Source organism: Lissotriton vulgaris, unplaced genomic scaffold, assembly GCF_964263255.1.
Source record: "Lissotriton vulgaris unplaced genomic scaffold, aLisVul1.2 SCAFFOLD_471, whole genome shotgun sequence".
NCBI classification, from domain to species: domain Eukaryota; kingdom Metazoa; phylum Chordata; class Amphibia; order Caudata; family Salamandridae; genus Lissotriton; species Lissotriton vulgaris.
In genome coordinates, this window is record NW_028240807.1 from 561299 (window position 1) to 585806 (window position 24508).

Below are 24508 nucleotides of genomic sequence, written 5' to 3' on the forward strand. Positions count from 1 at the left end.
CCTGGTAAGTAGTTACTTTCAGTTTTGCTAAAATCGTATTTCTGCAATTTTGCACTTATTCGCGGGGCGCGAACTCACGCGAACTCACGCGAACAGTGCGAGCAGTGCGAGCAAAATCCGCTGCTCGCGGATTTGCGGATTTTGCGGGAGATTCGCGAATCTCGCGGATTGCGGATTTCCCGAAAATCCGCAAAATCCGCGAGCGGAACGGATTTTCCGCCCATGCCTAGTTCCGTGACAATTGCTCCTGATACAGCCCTGAGCTCCGCCACCACTCTCTGCGCCTGTTGCTTTTTATCCAGCCAGGCGATAAGCCTGCCCGCCTTGTCTCCTTGGTCATATACTCTGCCCTCCCTGTCTCTCGCTATTTTTTGGCGGCATCCGTGTCCAAGGCCTTATATTCCACCGCTTTAAGTTGCATCTGGTGGACTACCCCTGGATCGTCAGCATTCTGCACTGCTTCTTCCAGTTCAAGGAGATCCCTCTCCATATTGACCATTTGCGCTTCACGTTCTTTGCGGCGGCCAGAGATCACGGTAAGAGCCTCACCCCTATGCACAGTTTTGAAGGCCTCCCACAGTACTACTGATGAGTCTACCGTACCGTCATTATTCTCAAAGTATCGGTCAATCGAGATAGTCAGTGCCTTCCTCGTGTCCTCATTACAGAGGCACCAGGCATTGATTGGCGCTGCACACCCTTCCTGCCTGTCCCCGATTGTAATATGGGCCAGCAGCGGGGAGTGGTCCGAAATACCCCTTGCTAAGTGTGTGGCTTCCTGTATGGTGGTCCCCTGTTGCATGGGTGCTAATATGTAATCTATGCGTGAGAAGGAGCGGTGTGGGCCAGAAAAGAAAGTGTATTGTTTGTCCGTTGGGTGTCGAAGACGCCAGAGATCAGTAAGGCCAAATGTCTTGAGGAAATCAGCTAGCCACATGTGCCCCGTTGGTATGTCCCTGGGTGGATGTCTATCAAGGTTCCCCGAGACCACGGCATTAAAGTCACTCCCCCCTAGGAGTTGCCCTTCCGGAAGGGAAAGGAGTAGCTTGTCCAGATCTTGATATGATTGTGTTTGAAGCCCAGGCGGGATGTAAGTCGTGACTAGGTTTATTCTACGACTCTCGCATTTTCCTGAGATAGCAGCATAACGCCCAAGAGGGTCAGAGTCTGTGTGATCAATGACTAGGGGAAAGTTACAGCGCAGAAGGATTCCTACACCCCAAGACCCCGAGGTGAAGCTGGCATGTATTGCCAGAGTGTATCCCCATCTATTCAGCGTTTGACACGTGTTTCCCAACAAGTGGGTCTCCTGCAAGAGTACAACATCTGGGAGGTGACGTTTAACAACTTGCAGCACAATAGTCCTCTTGAGCTTATCCCCCAGCCCGTTGACGTTCCTGCTCAAAATCTTGAGACTTTTATCCCACCTCATAGTAACTCACACTGTTAACCACAAAAACAGCCCCTAGGTTCCTGGTACTATGCATACTTATGTCCGTGTAATCCTGGTGTGACCATTCCAAACATTCCCCCGTGTCCCCAACCAACCCCCACCCCTCAACACCTTCCCCCCAACTCCCCCTTTCCCCAACATGACAGTTGCCCTCCCTACCGCCCTCCCTGCTTCCCTGCTCCGTAGGTTTCAAACTACCGACATCCCCAATTAGCAGAGCGCCTTTCGCCCAAACCCAACCCGGGAGTGAGGAGACCTCCCCCTCCCGAAGAACTCCTTTAGGGGGGGGGGAAAGAGTGCACCAGACCCAGCTCCAGCCATCGCACAAATCTACCCCCCGATTCAAATACATCTTACACCCAAGTGCACATCCCTAATTAGTGGATCATAGTCACAGAAGTTCAAAGTGCCCCTCCCCTCGAAGTATCAAGGCAGCCCGTATAGGACAGGCCTCAAGTCTATGGTCTCATGACATTTTAGCTTACTGTTCGTAGAGGTCTGGTGCACATGTCTGTAGTCTCTAATCACCAACAGCGTCCCGAAGAGACCCCCACTTTGGGCTGGCTGACCTCGATCCCCAGGAGCGCTGACTCTGGGCGTCTGCTTCCGACCTTCCAGCCGCGGATCACGGCGATGCCGCCTGGTTATCTCTCCAGCTTCCAGCCACTGCTCGAACTGGCTGCTGCGACGACTCCCTCTCCAGCCAGTCCTGCACGTCCAACACTCTAGCGAAAAACAGGGACTTCCCCCCTGCGATGACCTTCAGTTTGTCTGGGAAGAATATCATGTATTTTAGACCCCGCTCTCGGAGTGCTGCCTTCACGTCTGCGAATGAACGCCTCTCCCGCTGGACCTGAAGCGTTAAGTCGGGGAAGAAACTAATGATGGCATTCTCGTGTTTCAGGTCCCCCATCCGTCTTGCCGTCTGTAGGATAGCGTCTTTATCCCTGTAATTCAGGAGCTTAGCGATAATTGTCCTTGGCGGCGCACCCGGTTCGGGTTTTGGAACTGCTGCGCGGTGGGTCCGTTCAATCGTCAACATACTAGACAGACGCTTGGGCTTGAGGTGGGCAAGAATGAGGTCCTCCAGGAAGAGCTCAACACTAGGCCCCTCCATCCCTTCTGACACTCCCACCACGCGTATGTTGCTCCTGCATGCTCTCCTTCCTGATCTTCCAGCTTGAGGGCCATCTGGTTTGTGTTGGCAGACCAGTTCATTGACCCATTGTTCCAGCGTTTTTGAGGAGGCCTGTAACTCTCGAATGTCTGACTCATTCGCCTTTGCTTTTTCTGTGGTCTTGCCCAGGTCCGTTCGGAGTAGGTTGACCTCAATAGATATTCTGTCCATTTTCGTCTCCAGGTTAGTGCCCAACGTTTGTATCGCTGACATTATGGAGGCCAGGGACGGCTCCTTCGGACCTGCAGGATCTTCAGGTACTTTTCCGGCTTGGCCCTGTCCCTCCGGGACCGCATACTTTTCCAACTTGTTGGCCTGGGGGGCCGTAGTAGATTTAGGCCTCATGTTGGCAGCACCTGCGTGCCGAGTTTCGCACCGCGGGTCTCAACCCTCTCAGGGTGGCGTAAGTGCCGCAAAGCGGCCGGAACCTATGTCCCAGGCGACCCCCCCTCTCTGTTCCTAGGGGGGGTGTGCTTCACTGTTTTCAGCTCTGGCCTATTTAGGTGCGGCTGTTGAGTTGAATGCGTCAGTTCCGTCGCGTCTTGAGTGTTCCACCCAATCGGGTATCCGAGTCCTTCACGACCTGTGTCGTCCCGGGCTGTTCGATCTAGGCCAAGGCTACCTGCACCGCCTCCACCACTCTCCGGCCCTCCTGCAGCCTTCGGCACCCAGGCCATTTTCCCACCCTGTATAGTTCACCACTGTCCCATCGCAGGCCAGCACCTCCGCACTACAAGGGCAGGGCCCATCCGCTGCAGTGTGCCCACTCCGACCCGGCAAACGCGGCAGTGTATTGTGATTGTGTGGGTGCGCCGGTCGTTACCCTCGTTTATGCCTCTGTGCCCGGGGCACTTACCTTGCCTACCGGTGCCGTCCTGTGGGTACAGGTGTCGTTGTTGGTGCGGTGCGTCTGCATCCTCCAAGCCCGGCTCCGCTGGTGTGAGACCCCTGTCTCTTTTTCTGGCAACTCAGGCCCACAGTTCGTCCCTCCGGGGGTAGCACCTCCCCCACCGCCGGCACAGCGCAGCTGCCACCGGACTGCAGTCCGGCCCCCCACAGGGTCAAGAAGGTTCCCAGGGGTCCACTGTCCCCCGTGGACCCCCTGCGTCGACAATGTCTCTTGAGCACCGCGCCGAGCAGGCCCCCAGCGCCCGCCGTCCACTCGCGGGCAGGCCTCAAGCTGGGAGCTCGCGTAGGCAGCACGGCCGACTGTCGGTTCCTGCGACTCCGCGCGCTGGCAGGGCCCCGCCTTGCGGGAGCTTCCCCTCCACGGCAGAGGCGCAGCTAGCCCCCAAAGTTGCTGTCGCCGGTAGCGGGTCTCTAGGGCTCCTACAGGAGCGAGTTAGGGTGCACCTTGGGGCGGATAAAAGACGGATGGCAAGGGGGAAAGGACTCGTTCTCGGCGGAGCTTCCCTTCTAGGCAGCCATCTTCACTGGCGCCCGGCCACGCCCCCCATGCATTACATTCTTGATTATATGAATAGCTTGATGTTGTTTGTTTTTTCTTTTTTGCTTCATGATTTTACGTAATTTGCAATAAACTATAAACTTACATTGAATACCACTGCCAATATAGTTAGTGCAAACTATAACGGGTAAATATAACTAATCCTAATGTTTTCACTTCATTTGTGCTGCAGGCCGCTGAGAAGAATACAACAGTAACCCTGAAACTCCTCAATAAATCTAAATTTCTTCTAATTATATCTTGCTGAACCACATATAGTTCTCTTGAAACATATTGTTTAAAGAAAACCCAGAAAATGTCATCATTAGTATGAACAGTACCTTTCCTATTTTGCTCATCGTCGTGTTCTTCTTTATGTGCTACTCTCTTATGCATGGAAGGTCTGTAGGACTTGGGAAGGTCAGGTATATTGGAATATATGTAATTCACAGACTCTGAGAAAACAAAAAGCAGAGAGACAGAGTTTATTCAGTTTATTTTCATTTTTTGTGAAATTATACAATGAGCGACATCTTCCATGCAACAAAACCTCTCAGTGGGCACTGATTTTCTTAGAAAACGTAGACCATGACTTGGGCCCAACTGAGATAGGGATGTAAATAAGAGTCTCAATTGCTGACCTCAAGGGTTGCCCCCTTCTCATACAAGAACCATATGAAACATGAAGTGTTAATATTGACAATTAGAACATTTAGATGAACCACTTACGTTTAAGAAGTGGTATAACAGGAGTACTCCTTTACATATTCCAAAATGCCTTATGAGTAGGCCCCATTAAGGTTACATTTAAAAACAAGAACAACAGGTTGCATCATTGCATCCTTCTAAAACTATATGAAGCAACTGCTATTCGTGAGGCAAAATGGATCCTACATATTTAGCTGCATTACAAACCCAAAGGAAATCTCATATGGGCCTTTCTCAAAATATTCATGAATTCTTCATACCGCTTATTGCTAATTAGAATGCCCAACTTTGGACCTTTTGAACTCTGTAGTTTATTCTGAGAATACTTAGAGCCTCCTTATTTCTGTGGACTCTTAGACAGTCAAGCTTCCTCACTTGTGCCACACAGAAATCCAGATTAGCGAAGGGACAACCCGTTGGTGTAACCTGGCGCCTTATAAAATGATAAAATAAAATAAATACATGTGTCCCTGTATCCCTAGTCCCACTCTTGCATGTGAAGTGTCCAGCTCAATACCTCCTTATTTGTAGCCTGATTTACAATTTTGCAGACATGACAGTGTTGCCTCTTTACAAGTGCCATAGGATATAACGCACTAGAAATGAGGCTCTCCGAAATGTGGCTTCTGTAAATTCCACTTTGTCGAAACATCCCGAAGACATGTCTCAATTTACTGATCTTCACGCACCAAAATACCCTATTCTCTCTTCTCATTTCCAACTCTTCTCAGCATCATTGATACTGTTTACAACTCTAACATAGTCCTGGCTCTTGCATACTTTAGCATCATGGACAAAACCTCTTGTTCTTATACGTCTTTTTCATTTCTAGTTTTCAGTCTTCTGTTGCTCTTTCCACCAACCATTCTGTGACGTGGTGTTCCCCAAGGCTCCATACTTGGGGATCACCTGTGCTCATACTACAATAAATCCCCAGGCCACATCACTTCCTTCTTTGGTTTTCCCATAGCATCTTTCCAAGAAGGACCACACAACACACTCTTCCACCATTACAATGTGGAGAAGTGTGGCTCACTGGTTAGAGCAGGCAGACCCTGAAGCAGAGGTCAGACCCGGGACCAGGGTTCGATTCTCGACGCGGCAGGGTGTTGAGCTCAAATGTCCACGGACTCGATAATTCTCGCTTCGGTGCCTGACCTAATCATGGGTTCACACTCTGCAACTCTGGGCATTAAGCTTGCTTAATCTCCACAACGGCCCCCCCGCGGCGGGATGCCTGGCTTTCACCTTGGGGATGCCCTGTAGGGCTATCTCACAGGGAAAAACCAGGACGGGTTCCCAAGGCAAGTGCGGAGATACCCCTTCGGGGGTCGATTCTGGCGCTATATAAGAAATACAATAATAATAATAATAAATGTTAATGTGTAACATTTCTGGACATTTCTGGTTGTTAGAAACTGGCTGGCACTGAGTTCTGTAATATTCAAGATCATCTGTTTCCTAGATATATCTTTCCCCACTACTCTTTCCCCTCTGCACAGGTGGCATTCCAGCAAACACAACCTGCTTCCACCTCCTTAGGTTGCTCAATCACTCTGACGCTCCCTCTACTAGGTTCACTTCAGTTCCTCTTGGCCTTCTTGTTTGAAACATCATCCCAATTTATTCAAAGCTACTCCTTCCATTGATATATTTGAAAGAGAGCTCAAATAACATTTCCTGGCACTAGCATGTCCAGCTTTTTTTCCAGCCCCTCTACCCCGTACACACCCACTATATGTAAGTAAGTACATATCTATACATTTGTATATGTTGTTTGTTTGTACTGTATGCATTTTTAAATAATCAATCAAGTCTTATCTACCATCATGTGTTCTTCATGTTATGCACAATCTGTTATCTTTTCTTACGGATCACACTATGTCACTGTAAATAGCAACTATTAGAAGTGGTACCTAATTGTATTATTAAATGTGATAAATATATATGTGATAAAATATCGTTTAATTTTGATCACTGTAGTCAAAGTAATACAAACAACTGAATGTAGTTAACCCTTTAGGAAAGAGTGGGAGCATGATGAACTGAAATGTGGAAGATGTAAAGAATAGCATTGTTTCTCACTCACCATCATGAAGGGAATGGAGGTGATGTGGAGGGAGCAAGCAGGGTTAAATGAATGGACAGATGTAGATACTACAAGCTATCGAAGGTAACAGAGTAAGGCTAATTTGTGAACATTTGGTCAGATAGTGTTTTTAACACATTTGTCAGTTTTCTATATTCACTTACATAATAAAAGGAAGGGCAGTTTATTTACACATAATGATTCTTGCCCTGAACCATGTGGATCGGCATTAAGGGTCTTATTAGGAGTTTGACGGTCATTGGACCGCCGCATCGGCGTGGCGGACCGAGCACGGTGAGCTTGATGGTCCAATCAATCAATCAATCAATCAATAAGGGATTGTAAAGCGTGCTACTCACCCGTGAGGGTCTCAAGGCACTGAGGAGGGGGGGGGGGGAGGGGGGAGCCCCTCCGTTCAGTGGAAGAGCCAGGTCTTGAGTGTCTTCCTGAAGAATTTGACGGAGGTGTGCGTGTCTGAAGTCGATCGGAATCTCATTCCAGGTCTTAGCCGCGGTGTAAGAGAAGGCTCTTTCACCTGTTCTGGCTCTGCGGATGCGTGGCTGTTGGAGAGGTTGGCGGATCGGAGGTTTCTCTTGGGTATGTGGTAGGAGATTCTCTCGTTGAGGTATTGGGGTCTGGTGTTGTGGAGGCATTTGTAGGCTTGGGTGAGTATCTTGAATGTTATTCTCTTCTCAACGGGGAGCCAGTGGAGGTTCCGAAGGTGTTGGGTGATGAGTTTGTCTCAAGGGATGCTGGTGAGGAAAAAGTGGAGCCAGTCGAAGGCGGTTCCCCGTATGGCGGAGTCGTGGAGTCTGGCGGTGGGAGACAGTGTTGAATGCTGCAGAGTATTCGAGTAGGATAAGAGCTGCGGTATGTCCTTGGTCAAGGAGGGTGCGGATGTCATCTGTGGCAGTGAGTACTGCGGTCTCAGTGCTATAGTTGCTGTGGAATCCGGATTGAGAGGGGTCGAGGATGGCGTTTTCGTCGATGAATTTTAGTTGGGCGTTGATGGTCTTCTCTGTGACTTTGGCCATTAAGGGGACGAGGGAGAAGGGTTGGTAGTTCGTGAGGTCCGTGGGATCTGCTGAGGGTTTCTTGAGAAGGGATCTGACTTCTGCGTGTTGCCAGACATCCGAAAGGATGCTGGTCTTGAAGGTGGCGTTGATGGTGCGTCGTAGTTCCGGAGAGATGGCGGTGGTGGCTTTGTGGAAGATGTTCATGGGGCAGGGATCCGTGGGGACTCCTGAGTGGATGCCATACATGGTGGAGGTGGTGTCTTCGGTGTTGACTGGGGTCAGGAGGAGATGGTGGGCTGGATGATGCTGCTGGAGTGGGAGGTGGTTTCGGAGGCAAGTGTCTGGTCATTGAAGTTGTCGTAGAGGCCCTTGATTTTTAGATGGAAATAGGATCCAAGCTTGTTGCAGAGGTCCTAGGATCAGGTGATGGCCGTGGTTTCGCGGGGGCTTGGTGAATTCCTGGATGACGCTGAAACGTTCCTTGGAGTTGCTGGAGTTTGCGAGGATCTTGTTCTGGATGAAGGTCTTTTTGGTGATTCTGATGAGTTGGTGGTATTCTGTCATGGCGTTCTAGTAGGTGGTGCAGTCTTCTGACATTTTGCTGTTTCTCCAGGTCTTGTCAAGACATATGCAGGTGCGTCAGGATTCTTGGAGGTTGGTGGTGAACCAGGTGGCCTTCCTGGGGCGGTCTGTGTTGGGGTTACCTAGGGGTGCAAGCTCGTCTGCGCAGCTGGAGATCCATCTGTGGAGTTCTTTAGCTGCGAGGTTGGCGTCAGTCGAGGTGGTGGGGTGTCGCGGTTGAGGGTGGAGTTCAGCTGCTCTTCAGGGACTTTTCTCCAGTTTCTTTGTGGAGGGCGGGGGCAGGTTTGGGCTGTGAGGGTTTGTTGACAAGGAAGTGTATTCGATGGTGGTCTGTCTATGGGGGTTGCGTGGTGTGGCTGAAACGGATGTTGTTTCCTGGTGCGAAGATGGGGTCGCTGGTGTGTCCTACCTTGTGGGTGGCATGGTGATTATCTGTTTCAGTCTGATGTTGGTGAGGTTGTTCAGGAGGGTGGAGGAGTTGGGGTTGCTGGGGTTGTCGAGGTGGAAGTTCAGGTCTGCGATTAGTATGTAGTCCACAAAGGCAATGGCGTGGGGTGCAATGAGGTCGGCGATGATAATGGCCAATGAAGGTGTGAGGTCCGGGGGTCTGTAGGTGAGGTTGCTGCACAGTGTGGTTCTAGGGCTGGTCTGGATCTTTAAGTGGAGGGGTTCGGTGGTGAAAAAGGAGCCACTCATAGTGGAGAGTTGGAGGAAGCTTTTGTGTGCGAAGGCGAGTCCTCCTTCTGGGTAGTTGGAGCAGTCCTTCCTCTGGATCATGTATCTGTGAGGGATTGCGGTTGTGATGTCGAGGCTGAAGAGGCGTTGGTCCAGGTTTCGGTAAAGAAGGTGACGTCTGGCGAGAGGGTGTTGAGAAGGTTCCAGATCTCTACGATGTGTCTTTGCAAGGAGCGTACATTGAGGAGGAAGCACTTCAGGGCTTCGTGGTGTTGGCGACCGGCATGGGGGCGGTGCCCGAGGGAGTGCAGAGGGTGGTGAAGGTCTGGCAGCAGGAGAATTGACTGTGGTTGGTGTTCGGCGTGGATAGTTGGCAGCGGGTGTTTCTTCCGAGGTTGAGTGTGAGGAGGGGTGGGCAGTAAAGCCATAGCAGTGAGTGGTTGGAGATCCAGGGTCCCTGGTGCTGGTCGCTGTTGGGTCATTGACAGGCGCAGATTGGCTTGCCTTTGGCACCCTGGCGGCGTGCCCATTCCTGCGTCCGCTGCGCGGCCACCTTTAAATAGGGAAGGGGAGGGAAGCTCTGCTGGGAGGCGGTAATGGGAACGGCAGGGGGCGGTACCGTGGGGGAGCAGTGGCTGGAAAAAGCAAACGAGCGAGTAAACAGGCAGGAAAGGCACCGAAAATTAACAATACTACGGGCATTGACACAGAAAAATTAACAGTACTACGGGCACAGGCACAGAAAAATTAACAATACTACGGGCACAGGCAGAATACTGCGGGCTCAAGCACAGAAAATACAGTGAGACAGAGGAAGACACCAGGCAAAAATGGGCACAACAAGGCAGACAGGATACGAGCAGAGGCAGGCTCGAACACCTACCAGGTCTCTGTCTACGGCAGCGGCACACCAGCGGAGCTGCTGGGGGAGAGGGCAGGTCCCTGAACAGATGTCAGAGGTCCTGCTTGGTCACCCCTGCACCTGCAACCATTGGAAATATGTATCTAAATTCTCAAGCCAATCAAGTGCATTGCAGCCGGTTGTCTCTCAGTCTTGACACTGTATTACAAGTTGGTCGGATCAGCTGTGTGAAGACTGTGCTGGACCACCAGCAGACCACCAACCACCCAGTTCGCAGTTGGGGAAAGGCAGCCACCATACAGCAGTACAGGGGAGCTGCAACACCGTCCATATTTCGAGTAGCCTGATCCACAAGTCGACTGCAGCGGTCTGACGAAGGATTTGGGGTACTTATTCCAGGCAGATTCCGTGTGTGGATCCCTTTCTCCGGGTCCCCCCTTCACAACAGGATCTTCACCCTGAGGATTATGACCCTGTGGGCGGTGATATACAGGTGACATTTTTTTGTTTCATATACCCATTGCCAAGACTGCCCACATATGGGCTGAACCTTGCTAATGGGTATGTAGGTATTTTTCCACATATATCATGCATTTGTGTGCATCCACCACATATGTAATCGAAATGCACTCACAGGCATCGATATATTTGAGAAAAATACTCACCACTGCTGCAAGATCCCCGCCTCCACACCGCTGGCCTCATGGTCAACACGCAATATGGCGGTCTTTGGTCTGCCAGCACCGTCGGCTGTTGATGGGGGCAGACGTGGTCCTACGGTGGTAGGACCACCAACCTCGTAATGAGGCTCTTAGTATTCAGAAAACAACCAACTTAGCAGACCATGAACAGACTAAAAAGACCTTGGCAACAGACGGTCCTAAGGTGAATGGAGCTCTGCCTACATTGCAAGTGCACATGAAAACTATCTTTAATCCTGTCATCCTTGAAACTGGTGGATATTTGCTCAATCATGTTGGTAGTGATTTGAAATGCATATCTGCACATTCTCATATTTTGAAGGATCGGCCCTGTAAATTTGAAGAATCTAGTTTCCCAAGGATTGTTTGTTTATGCAAACATTTTCAACTAACCCATGGAGCTCTTAAACGTGATCACACAAGTACTCATTCTGCCTGTGAAAATTGCTTGTGAAAGCCCTTTGAAATAATTAATCTCCCTCATCCACTGCAGATGTAGCACATTCTAAATTGTAATCGGTTAAATGGTAAATTTACTGCATGACCAGGAAATACTAGAACAAAGGATAAGCCTACAGAAAAGCATGGACGTCAATTCACAAAAGTACCAGGAGTAGCAGAAGTGACATCGCACACTCTTTGACCTTCACTTTCACTCGCACATACATGCTTACACATACACACACTCTCTCTCATATAAACACCCGCCACAAATGTGCACACGACATACATTTCAAAGCATTTTTTACTAACCTCAGCTGCCAGTAAATGTCATGCTCCAACTAATGGTACTCCATTTTTATTACACTAATAGTGAATATTATTATTCACTATCAGAGTAATAAGAAAACTGACAGAAAACAAGAAAATGGAACCCCAATGGACGTCGTTAAGGATGAGCTATCTCTGTTTTCCTTGCACTGATTTTGTCACCTCTGAGGCCAAGGGTCACAAAGGCAGTGCCAGGTGTCTCAAGGAACAAGCCAGGGTTCGCCCACTTTCATGCAAAAGAGCGAAACTGGTGCTGGACTGTACAGTAATTATGGTTATGAAGGCAGTTAAAAGAAGGACACGTTTCTCAGACAGCAGAAAACTGAATACAAAATAAGGAGGCACCGAAACATACCTTCTCGAACATCTGCCTTCACAGCCTGCAAGAAGAGTAATAAAAAAGAATATGCAGTTATTTAAATTTTTTAGTTAGGCCGAAACAATTAATTGTATATGCTTCACTATAGCTCCTGCAAAGGTAACAGAAAAAATACTTTCTTCTAAATTAGACAGTTCAATCACATAATCCACTTGTTCTCTTATCAACGTAAAGCACTAGATTTACCTAAACATTTAGTGCACAGTCTAGAGACTGCAGGTATCTTTTAGGGTTTTCCAAGGCCTGGGGTACTCTGACCATATAACTCGCACGCTGAGGTCTCTCCACTGGATCCTGGTTCCTACTCCTATTGAGTTTAAGAACCCCCGCAAAGCATAGCATGCTTAACATGGAAGACATTCTGCTTTCATGTGCAAGCAAATCATTGACTACATTTCATCTAGACCCTTAGGGATGGCCTCCTACTTTCTACTTGCCTCTTCTCATTTCGCCATTACTACCGAATACCAAAACTATTGGCTTTGAAAGAGTTTTTTTTCTGTTGGTCCCAGAAATGCCACTGTGTGCATGCACGATTGATATATTTAAATGGAATTTTAACTAAATGTAAGAAATTCTATTATAAGATATCTGCAGTGAGTGCGCGTGCATGTAATAAAGTTAATTTTTTTTTTACATTGCAGATAGCTCCTATGCTATGTGTTGTTGTAACAGAGGCATTTTAGAAAAACCACAACATAATTTTTTTATGGGAAAACAGAAGTCAGATTTCACTTTACCCTGATTATATCTTCTGAAGTCCTCTCCACGGATTTAAGCTTTTTCAGGACCCTTACTTCCTTAGCGGATATTTGCAGCTCTTGCCTTTCAAGGTCTTCAATTTCTTGATCGAGTCTAAAAACATAAAACATGGAATTAGTCTGCATGTGGGTGGATGTGGGGGTGTTAATCACATTGAATGCACTGCAGAAAAAATCATTTGGGCAGATTCTGCATGCATACTAAAATATCGGCTTGTAAAAAGTTCTATTTCTGAAGGTTTCTTGGACTACTCCTGTGGCCACTAAAACTATGGATTTTTGGTATTCGAAAATGACAGAAAATAACCTTCCACGAGTCGCAGTGAATTTAAGCAGAGCTTTGAGGTTGGTGCAAATATGCGTAAATCATGTTTTGCTATTTGTGCATGCTCTCATTACTAGGTAGATTCATAAGATTCATTATAGGGGAGAGGATGTAGCCTTGCGGCTAGAGCAGTCGATGTCGAAGCTGGAGAACCGGGTTCGACGCTCAACATCCTGCGATTCTGGGCAAAGAAATTAATTTAAATAAATGCCGCCCTGCATTTTTAGAACTTCAGAGAATGGACACTGTTTAACTAGATTAAGCTTTGAACCAGAGCGGAGAGATCAAGATGAAATGTAATGCTGAAAGTCAAATATTTAGGGCAATAGTTATGCAAGGCTTTAAAGGTAATACGTAGGGCTTTAAAGTCTATGTGTTTCTTTACTGGGTGCCAGTGGAGCTGAACCAGAGCTTGACTTATGCCTTATAATTTTAGGATGAAGTAAGTGGCCAGATCTTCCTTTTTATACATTATAATTCCCAGAAGCAGGCGAGCTGCAGCATTCTGTGCGATCTGTAGTTTTTTAAAGAACCTTTTCTGTATGGTTGTAAAAAGGAAGTTACTGTAATCTAATTTGGATGTAATCAGGAAAGAAACCACTGTTTTCTGTAGATCCAGCGGTAAAAAAGGAAGGACCGTCCTCAGAATTTTAAGCAAAAAGAAAGAGTAAGATGTAATGGTATCAATATGGCCTTCAAAAGATAACTTACTATCAAACTGTACTACTAGGTTTTTCACCTTCGCAACCGGGGTGAGAAGAGGACCTAGTTCTTGGGGCCACCAGCTAGGGGACCAGAAGGAGGTGTTTTTGCCAAATACAATTTCAAACAATTGTACCCCATCCATTTCCCGATTTAAAGCATTCAGCTATAAAATCTAGCTGTGGTTTTCTCAGGGCTACTGGATACTGACACCACAATCTGTCTGTCTCTGGCGTAAGACACCAGAGAGAAGTCAAATGATGTAATCACACTTGCTAACAGTGTAACATATAGATTAAAAAGAGTGGGACTCAATGATGAGCTTTGCGGCACCCCACATGGTTATAAAAAAGAGGGGGATAAGAAATCTTCCATACCCAAAAATTTTGTTGCGATCATTAAGGAAAGATTTCAGAAGGAAGAGGGCTCTATCCCGAATTCCAATAGAGAAGAGATGGTCCTGCCGCGTCCCCCGCTGCCACCTCGTTGCTGGTGTCTGTGGAGCGGCGCTGGCTGGCTGCTATCGGTCCCTGCCGGGGACCCAACATGGCGGACGCCCGCTGCCAGCCCGGGCTGAAGAACGGCAGGGAGGAGAGCGGAGACCGGGGGCGAGTCGGACAGGCGCTGATCACCTGAGCGGTATGTAGGCCCCCGCTGCCACCCGCTGTCGCCCGCCGAGACTCTTGCCCCCCCTTCCCCCTTGCTGACCACGCTGTGTAGCCGGTGCCTGACTTTAAGATGGCGCCCGGGGAGACACGCTTTCTCTGACCGGCAGACACAGGCTCCGGGAACACGAACACGAACGCAGAGGATAGTGCCCTGGTGGACTCTGGAGGACTTTTCTCGTGGACTAGACCCTCCCTCCATACCCTGCATCCTACCCACCCTTCATCTATGCTGTGAATGCTGCTGTTTGTTCGGACAGTTTTCGCTGGACTCTAGCCTTCCCTCCAGACCCTTGCATCCCACCCACCCCTCCTCTATGTTGGTACTAGTGTAGTGTTTGCAGTGGTCCTTTGTACTCTATACCACCCCTATATATTACCCTTAGAGTGTTTCCAGTCACATCCCTCCTGTCAGGATAGAAGACAACTCTAACGACTAGTATCCTATGTGATTATTAGATTGTATCCATGTGTATCCCCTCCCTGTGTTTAGAACTATAGCTTTAACGACTAATCGCCTGTGGAACTGTTGGAATATAGCCAGGTGTTCCCCTTCCCCCGTGTGAAGAGATAACCCTACTCACTAGAGCAAAAAGAAATGTGTTCCTGAAATGTGTAACGTAACTGATTCTATGTAAAGTGCCTTGTAAAGGGGCATCTGACATTCCAGGAGCCTAGTCCCGACAGCTCGACGACTTCGGACGGTTGGAAGAGGTCCCCCGCTACACGGCGGAGGAGGGCACTGGACATCGAATGCTGTCTTATGTAAAGCGCACTGATAACCTAATCGGTTCAAGATCCTGAAATGTGCAACGTAACTGATTCTATGTAAACTGCTGTGATAACATGTAACGGAACTGGTGCTATGTAAAGCGCTCTGATAACCTAATCGGTTCAAGTTCGCGCTATAGAAAACTCTAAAAATAAATAAATAAATAAATAAATAAAATCACTTAATCTCCCCGTGCCTAAGAAAAATTAATGTGTCCTTGTGTAACGAAACTGGTGCTGTGTAAAGCGCTCTGATACCCGATTTATCGGGTCTAGTTTGCGCTATATAAAACTTCCCCAAAAAATAAATAAAAATAGCAACCTATGACAATAACCTAGAAAGAACAATCCAATTTCAGTTTTAGGTGAGTTACACAACCATATCACTTTTGATGTACTGCTGAAAACCTGAAGTTTGTCACAGAGGACATTGCATATTACATCATGGATGACATTGTTTAATGACATCATGTATAATTTTATTTTTGACATCATTAATATTAGAAACCCCAAAGAATTGCTCTTTTCTACATCTGTTCACTAAATAGCGAGCACACATTTACCTACACAACCATGTATCTGTAGTCCCCAGCATGTCACACATGCTAATCAGTTTCTTTTGCAACTAAGAAGACAAAGAGAACCCCCATAAGACCAAGAGGTGGAGGAGAAGACCACCTTGGGCCTGCCAGAGGAAATGTCTGATTCTGAATAAGTCTACAATAACCTTTCCCTTTCCAGGATCAGGTCAAGACAGACTTCCGTGTACCCTTGTCCAATAGGAGGTTACCATGAAGGACTGGCTGTCCGTGATGGTTTCAGTTGGAGTTCAAACAAGCCTGATCACCTTCTTACTACGTTCCTTCTGCATTTTTCCCCCTTCTTTTTTTTTACAGGCAGCACTTTAATATTCAGGCATGTTAATCAACCCGTCCTGATGATGATCCCATTATTCTTTTAAAAGAGATCGAAACGTCGCCGACCTATGGAATACTTTCATGCAGACAACCATTGTGTTATATTGGTGTGATAACTATTATGGGTAGCTTGTTGTGTATTTTCATTTACTCAAAGCTTCCTTTTCCTTTGCTTTTTGCCTGAAAATCTTATTGTTTATTTGTATGTTCGCTTTGTTCTTATGTACTGAATGCAGGATTGTATCCCAGTTTATTGTTGGTTGCTTCCGAAATTGTTGAAACATTCAATTGATTAAACTATGTGTCCGGCTGGACACCGTGGAATATAGTACTTATTATGGTCTATTTCTATCCTTTTTTGCTCTAAATGATTCTTTAAGGACCATTGTTATGATTTAATATTGACACCCAGGGTCCTTAACTACCTTTGTGGGTTCCCTGGTTCTCCTCAAACAAGTAAGAATCCTCACAACAGAGGTAATGCGTTGATTATGCTTGGAGTTACACCACACCGTAGAGGAGATGCATCAGTACTGCTGGGTTCACAGATAGGCTGGAGAGCACTTTCAGGCCTATTTGTAATGGTTCTGTTTTGGGGGTGGCACCACTTGCCAGGGTTGAGCTCACTGTTTTAGAGTCCAGGTGCTTGTTATGAGAGATTAGCTCTTGCAATCTGGAGTCCTAGGTATAGGTTGCAGGTCCTTCTCACCAATGCAAGAAGGCAGCAGACAACAGGTCAGCACAGCAGGCAGAAGTCCCTCAAAGCAGCAGTGCAGTTGAGTCGCTGTACTTTCAGAAGCACAACAATCCTCCTTTCTGACAGAGCAGAGTCTTCTGCAGATCGAGAAGTGTACTGAAGAGTTGGGTGTCTGAGGTCCAATATGTATACCAGATGCTTGCTTTGAAGTGAAAGAAGCTTCTAGAGGTTTCCCTCTGCAGTGGAAAAGGTTCCTGCTTCCCCTGCCCTGGCTCCAGACTAAATATAGGGGGTATTCAGCCCTTTGAGTGGAGGAAGGATGTAGCTTATTCAAGTGTAAGTAGGTCTGTGCCCGGCTTCGCCCTCCCATACTGCCTGTGATGGCCCAACCAGGCACACCTAATCTCTCTAATGCAAGTGACTGTCTAGGAGGAATATACAAAGCATAATTGTCAGCTACACCCAGTCATGTGACACAGAGACAGGCTACAGGCACTAAATAGTAAATGCAGGAAAATGCCAACTTTCTAAAAGTGACATTTTAAAAATTTTAATATATAATATAACTATACCATTAAAGAGGATTTTTCATTACAATTACAAAGGCACAGAATATAACAGATTACCTATTCCCATTTGGAAGTTACAGATTATTAAATGTAATGAGGCAACTTCAATGTTATGCCATGGGGGAGGTAGGGCTTGCAATATTGAAAAACAAATGTAAGCTTCTTTCACTATCAGGACATGTACAACTTAAAGATACCTGTCCTACTTTTCAAATACACTGCACCCTGCCCTTTGGGCTGTCCAAGGCCTACCATAAGGGTGACGTATATGTATTGAAAAGGAATGTTTGGGCCTGAGATGATAGTTAATTTTGTCGTGTCGAAATGGCAGTTTAAACTGCACACACAGGCTGCAGTGGCAGGCCTGAGGCACGTTTAAAGGGCTACTTCAGTGGATGGTACAAAGAGTGCTGTAGGCCCACTAATAGCATTTTAATCTATAGGCCGTGTGTACATGCAGTATCTCTTTATTAGTGACTTACAAGTACATTAAATGTGCCAAATGGGTATATGCCAATTCCACCATATTTTAGGGTGAGAGCACCACCACTTTAGCACTAGTCCTAAGGACAACAAAAACGAGACCAGCAAAAAATAGCAGGGGTGAATGCAAAAAAGTATAGAGGGCCACATCCAACAATAGTAAATATGTTAACTCTTTAACAACCCATGATTGAGACAAAGCAAAGATGGAGCCTGATTTGAGCTGAGAAAGAATGGAGCCTTCCTCGAAAAATGAAACCTGCTAGAGAACTGTGCTATTCTCTGTTTTAAGCTTCCAACTCCATCACCTGTCCTCAGAAGTAGGAGATATGTGTCCTTGCCTTTGGAGTCCACTAGAACATATAGACATTATTTCGTCTGAGAGGAGCTTCCATGCTTCAGGAACTTGCTCGAAGAAAATTGACTTGCTAAGGAACTGAGAAATGGCTGCCTGCTTGTGGTAGCTTACCAACTGAAAGAACTTGTCCTGAGAATCAAGACTTCTGAACAAGTGAGAGAACCTTGAGTCTAATGAGAGCTGTTACTCAGAAGGACTGACAAAGGAGATAGGCTCAGTGGAACTATGTCTGAAGAAAACTTCAAACGCAAAGAGATTTCTGCAAAATAACATTCCTGTGATTCAAATCTTTGGATCACTGGTGGGATTTTATTTACTTTACTATCTCAAAGTTGAAGGAAATTCCACTGGCGGATTGTACTCCAGATTAAAGAACTTCCTTCGGGGATAGGAGTATTCTCCATTACCACTCACTTTTTGTTCAAGCCTTTAGAATACTGGACCAGGTGGGAGCTAACATTGTGGCACCGACTGTTGTCCTTTTATCTTTCTCTCCTCACTCCAAACTTTATTTTGCTATTCCATTCCCTCTTTTTCTCTCTTTATTGACTTCCTCCACTCCCCTTTTGTTTTCCACGGTCATTTTTTCACTTTCTCTTTCCCATTCCGAATCTGTCATTCTCCCCTTCTTTTCCACTTACTCTTCCCTCTTTCCCTCTTGTCTCTTCCTCCTTCTGCCTCCTTTTGATTATTCTTTCTCTCACTCTCTCCTCGTTTGTAGCTTTAATTTCCTCACTCCTCTTTCCTGATTTCTCGCCCTCCTATTATGCCTCCTTTTTTGCCCGCCCCACTCTTTGTGACTCCCCTAACTCTCCATCTTCCTTTTTGTCTCTCCTTCCATTTCACCTCTCCCCATTCTTTCTATCTCTTTCGCTCTCTGATCTTCCTTCTCATCCCCTTTTGAGAAAGGCCTGAAATCTTCATTCTAATTAACATGTGACACAATCTTTTTTATAGTAATGTTATGACTAAAGAAGGCGTTTTTAGTCCCCATTTCAATCGGTTTTGTCCTTAATTGTAAAGCATTTTGAAACATTTTTGAATGCTATCGGTTTTTTCATTGAGATGAGGGAGGAGGTTTCCCCACCTAAGAGGTGCCTCTCCAGACCACTATACACTGTTCTACTACCTGCAGTAAATTCCTAGTCCTTAGGCTGTTATTATTTAATTGATGGCAATGAAACTCCAAATCCCAGATTCAACAAGTATCAGGATGGTCCGATAACTTGAGCAAGCAGCCATGGTTTGGCAGCTCGCCCTGTGAACATCAGTTTAGGGTTGCGCCTCTGTTCACGGTGCTGTCTTACCAGTCTCACTGCGCTGATGCGGGGTCCAGTAAGTGACTGTGCTATATAGTGCGCAGCTGCAAGACTTTGAATAGCACTTTCCGTAATTTGAACCTTCAACCCTACATTTCCAGGAGAGGACCGTGCAGGTAAGAGCGCTGGGACAGGGATGGGCCAGGATAGGAAACATTAAATAAATAATAAATTTTTCCTCGTCGTTGTCTGTCGATATACCCACCTCCCCCCACCTGGTTCCACCGCTCTTACCTGCACGGGTTGCTCCTGTACAGTACTCCACCACTTTACACAAGCTAGCATACAGGGCACAAGTCCTAAATAAAGAAGTGGGGGAACGCTCAGAGACTGAAGTGACGTCACGACAGGAAGTGACGTCACGGAAGGTAAAAAACCTAGAAGTGGCGGGACGAACAAATACGTGAAGTGACGGCACGACCGGAAGTGACGTCACGAAAGGTAAAAAAAACTAGAAGTGGGGGGACGCTCATGCGTGGAGGGGGCTATCTTTTGTGTGAAGGGGGCTTGTGGCCTCGCTGGCGTGTCCCATTCCGCCTGTGCAAACCCCAACCAGTTCAAAATTCAGTTAAAAAATAAATAATAATAAATTACAAAACGGCAACAAGTACCTAATATTGCAGAAACCTTTTATATCATTCTACAGAGCTCATCTGAAAGTGATGCAATGACCTACTAAGAATGTCCGTAATCAAGAATAGTCTTACTTAGTAGACAAAGTTTGCAACAGCCCAACTTTTGCCCAATGCACTCGGGTAAAACTAGATGGCGGAAAAGTGAGAAAAAAAACATGAGCCTTGCAAGGCATACACTGATGTCTAAATGCAGTTGCTTTTACCCACTGAGCTAGCTAACCAGACAGTTTACCCCGAAGAGGAGGAGCGCGAGAGAGGCGGCGCGAGGCTCGGAATCGCACTCAAGGAGCTTTTGGAGGGGCTGTTTGTGCTTTTGTAACCTGACTCCAGCCATGACGTATCACTGAATGGGCTTGCCGGGGGGGTGCCTGTGTCGGTAATGGCTCACTTGCTGGAGTGGAGGCCCTGCCTGGGGCCTTAATTATACTGTCTTTGGGAACTGTCGGCTCAGCACATGACCCGGAGCCGTAGACAGCGCTAGCGCCAGCTCAGCACAGCTTTTGCACAGGGGGGACGGCGTCCACCCGGTAAGACCCCTTAAAATAAGTGGGGGGACGCCGTCCACCTGCATGGTACCCCGACTCGAGCCCTGCTAGCATAGATCCACATGTGAGTGGGCACCAGCACTGCATATATGCAAGAGTCTACTTTGCTTGCCTGCTTAGGAGAAAACACCATGCGCGAGATCCAGTTAGGATCACAGGCCGATGCTGGGTTGGGCTATAAACCCTGATGTCCAATAAGACCCTCTTCATTGGCTGCACGTGGCAGAAACAGAGAAAACTCTAAGAAACTACAGCCGGAGTCTACGAAATGCAGCCCGAACTTCACTTATTTGTGTAAGGATTCTGGGACCTTGGTAATGCAAAGAATTTCCCACAATACCTTAGTCTAACCTAAGATGAGTGGCAGGGTAGGATAATGGGATAAATTATTAAATCTATGTTACAGCTTGCAACCCCTTGTGGAATTCTTAGCGACACTCATTGATTAATTATTGTGATAAATAACCTTCTGACTGTGACTATTCTTTTGGCTTTTGCTAACTTTAATAGTAAGCTGTTTGTCTCCAATATTGCTCAGTATTTCCAGCCTGCAGTCTCCATTTTTCAAAACAGATCAATTTCAAAACATACAATGGCCACTCATTGGGGTCAAAGGACTTGTAATGTCACAACTTGCAATGTCAAGGGGCGATTCAGAGGGTAAGTGATGTAACTAACAGTTCTTCTACAATTTTGGTGGATTTCACCTGCAGTTCCCATTCTTTAGAAACTTATTTATATTGAATATTCTGGTGCCATCTTCTCACTTTGTGGGTGGCTGGTGGTACCTTTCTCTGGCCATCCTTCAACCATTATCACAGCCTATTTCAGTGGTAGATTAATTCATACGCACATCTTGAGCAGGATTAAACTCACTTGACTGGAGCTAACCCCAGCCATTACTAAGCTAGACACCACACAATCAACAACCATTAATCCCCGGTGTAAAGAAACCCAGGAACCATATGAAAAGGGCACCCACAGTGAGGAAGCACTGTGGCACAACAGTAGCGCAGATTTATTTTGTAAGTGCCGGGGCTCTTGTCAGGAGGCAGCTTGCACCCGCCCATTTCTCCTGTTGGCGCCGCCTAAAGCAGAACCAACTACTAACCATGAAAGTGGGGAAAGGATGTAGCGTAATGGCCAGAGCTATGGCTCTGGAGCTCGGGAACCAGGTTTGAGTCTTGGTGTCGGCTCAACATCGTCAGATTCTGGGCAAATCACATAATCTCCCCTTGCCTACCATAAATGAATGTGTCCTTAACTGGTGCTCATGAAACCAACGGCTCAAATTAAGCACTGCACTAACGGTAGAATTCACAATATAAAAATTAATATCATAAGGTATTTTTATCCACGAGAGTGGTGAGAAAAACATTGGCAAATAGTGTGTCTCTGGAGGGGGCAAAATCGAGCCTCGTGACCTAGCTCTATTTGTCCTAACTCCCCATCCCTTTGTGCCGCACCAGGAGCAGATTCAGAAAAACACACCCTTGCTACACCTACAAACATTAATTTGCTCGCTCACATTTAATTGTACAGCAGTGTTGTTTCCTTAAACTCTTTAACAAGACTATGTATGTGTATGTATTTACCTAAATGTAAATATATCGATATATATTCATTCATACGTGCAAAGCCACATTTAAACATTTGAAGGAAATATGTACATATAGATTTTATGCGTATTTCTATATCCTTCGCAGGTGGCCTAACCAGTTTTATATGTGGCCTAATGTGTGCGAACCCCTTCCCCCTCCCAGATTGCTAGTGCCGCCACTGCTGGCAAGTACGGGACAAGTATTGTTTTGACTGTAGCTATGTAGACGAGCAGCTGTCTCAACAGTCTTAGAGGCTTCGAGAGGATGTCGGCAACGTTAAGTACATAAGACCCTGCGGAAAAGAAAACGTGCATTGTAAGCAACCATTACCAGAAAACATCTCGATGGATCATGTACCTGCGGGGCGCCGCAGACCCCCCCTGCTTCATTGTTTGAGCACGGCGCCGCCATGTTTTGTGGGTACCGTAATGACACTAGGATCGCATATAAAAGCTGAGCACAAACAGAGTGAAAAGGGTTTATATTTTTTTCCAGTTTTAGTCTGCGAAACACTTCTTTGTCAAATAAGCTGTTCTCAGACATGTGGAAAGAAAGACTAGGTGAGCAGCTATTACAACATGGCAAGTAAGGGCTTGAAAAAACACAGAAAGAGGAAGATGGGTCCCATCTTCTCTTAGAGGTGCACCTACAACTAAGAAACTGAGCATTTGTTACAGAGAAAAATGCGCTCAGCTGATAGAAAGGTGATGAACAGTGGTTGGAGGTTTGATTGAAAAGAGAAGGGAATTTACAGAAATGAAAAATACTGCCTAGACAAATCAAGCAATCATCACTATAACGAGAAACATGTAATGGCCCTGAATTCACAAGGTATTTGCCCGCCTTCGTTTATATTATGTGTACACATACCCGTGTTTAGAGTGTAAATTCACTAAACGTGAGTGTGTTTCACTTTCGTGTAATCCATCCTGGGAGTTGTCCGGTGTCGCAACCGCCGGGACCAGGGCGTGGCTGAGGGTGGAGAATGTAGGGCCCTGTGGCAGGGTTGCCTCACTGAGGCGCGGGATGGGTTTTTTGAGTCAAACATTTCTTAAGGGAAGGTCGCTTGAGGCCTGTGCCCTTGACTGAAATCCGTGGTGCAGCTGCCTCACAATTACTGAGGAAGCTATGCCAGAAGCATCATGTGAGAACCGGGTGGGACTGGGAGAGGAGATAGATTCGGGCAGCAAATTAAAAGTGGCCCTGTTAGCGAATCAGATAGCTAAATAGTGGCCCACAATTACAAATCAGGTCAGTTTTAAAACTGTTAAGACAAGCTGCGTAGGTGTTTTGCAAGGTATGTGAGACTGCAGGCAATGTTTGTGGTAATATCGGAGAAATCAACATTAAAAACTGTCCCACCTCGCCAGACAGACCCACAAACAGCCAAAAAAACACAGACCATAGACTATCCTTTCAGACATCCCTGAGCACACAGCCTGTTCAGGCCAGTCTGACCCTGCTTCAGGAGGTGAAACTCCAGCCCAGCCTTTCATAGAAGGAGCTACTGAGCCCTTGTTGACCATCCTAGCAATCAACTCTCCTAGGTCATGACAGTTCATCTCAGTCAATGTGTGCTTTTCTGCCAACAGCAGTTGGAATGCTAGGACTTGTGGCCTCAAAGATAAAGCGTGAGAAGTGAGGCTACTACAGGTTCAATCATGGATAGCGCATAGGCCAGTCAGAAGGGGGACACAGGGATCATTAGTGCCCAGCCCCTCCACATTTTGAAGGCACACTTGTATTGCAACATTTAATCACAGATTTTAAGGATAGGCTGCCTTATTTGTTAATGAGGAGGCAGCTAACATGGTTGATAAAACTAGAATGAATATAGATTTATAGAGCACAAGTTGCTGGCATGAACCTAAGATCTACTAACAGGAAAGATAGGTGGCAAAGGAGCAAGACTACTATGGAGGCGAAAATAGACATTTCTTGATATATTTCCGAAAAAAGAAGGAAGTGAGGAATTTTACGAGTATAACCAGGAAGTGAGTTCCACAGTTTTGCTGGCACAAGAGAAAGACCTTGGTGCAGTATTAGCACTTTCTGATCTTACGGATCTTTACAAGATGCAGTGAAGTAAAAGGGCGAGAGCTTGGCAGGTTATATGATAGGAATTTCTCCTTCGGATGGATAAGGCCAGAATTTTGTATCACTTTGCGTGTAAAGCAAAAAGGATGCACTTCTGTACTAAAATCCAGTGTAAGTCATGAAGGTGTGTTTTAATAGAAGATTTAGGGAGACCAAGAACAGTCCAGCAGCTGTTTTCTGCACATTCTTTAACCATTGATGGA

The 24508-nt window shown here is 46.6% G+C and overlaps 1 protein-coding gene across 1 annotated transcript in view; it reads right to left on the reverse strand.

Annotated features, from left to right (window-relative positions):
* The window catches only part of LOC147672864 (palmdelphin-like), a 219370-nt gene that overhangs the window by 42225 nt on the left and 152637 nt on the right, over positions 1-24508 (reverse strand). Inside the window, exons 4-6 of the mRNA XM_086947967.1 lie at positions 12601-12715; positions 11837-11861; positions 4419-4532 (exon numbers count right to left, since the gene is read on the reverse strand). Of these exons, the coding sequence (XP_086804093.1) occupies positions 4419-4532; positions 11837-11861; positions 12601-12715 (254 nt within the window). The remainder of the gene's footprint in view (positions 1-4418; positions 4533-11836; positions 11862-12600; positions 12716-24508) is intronic.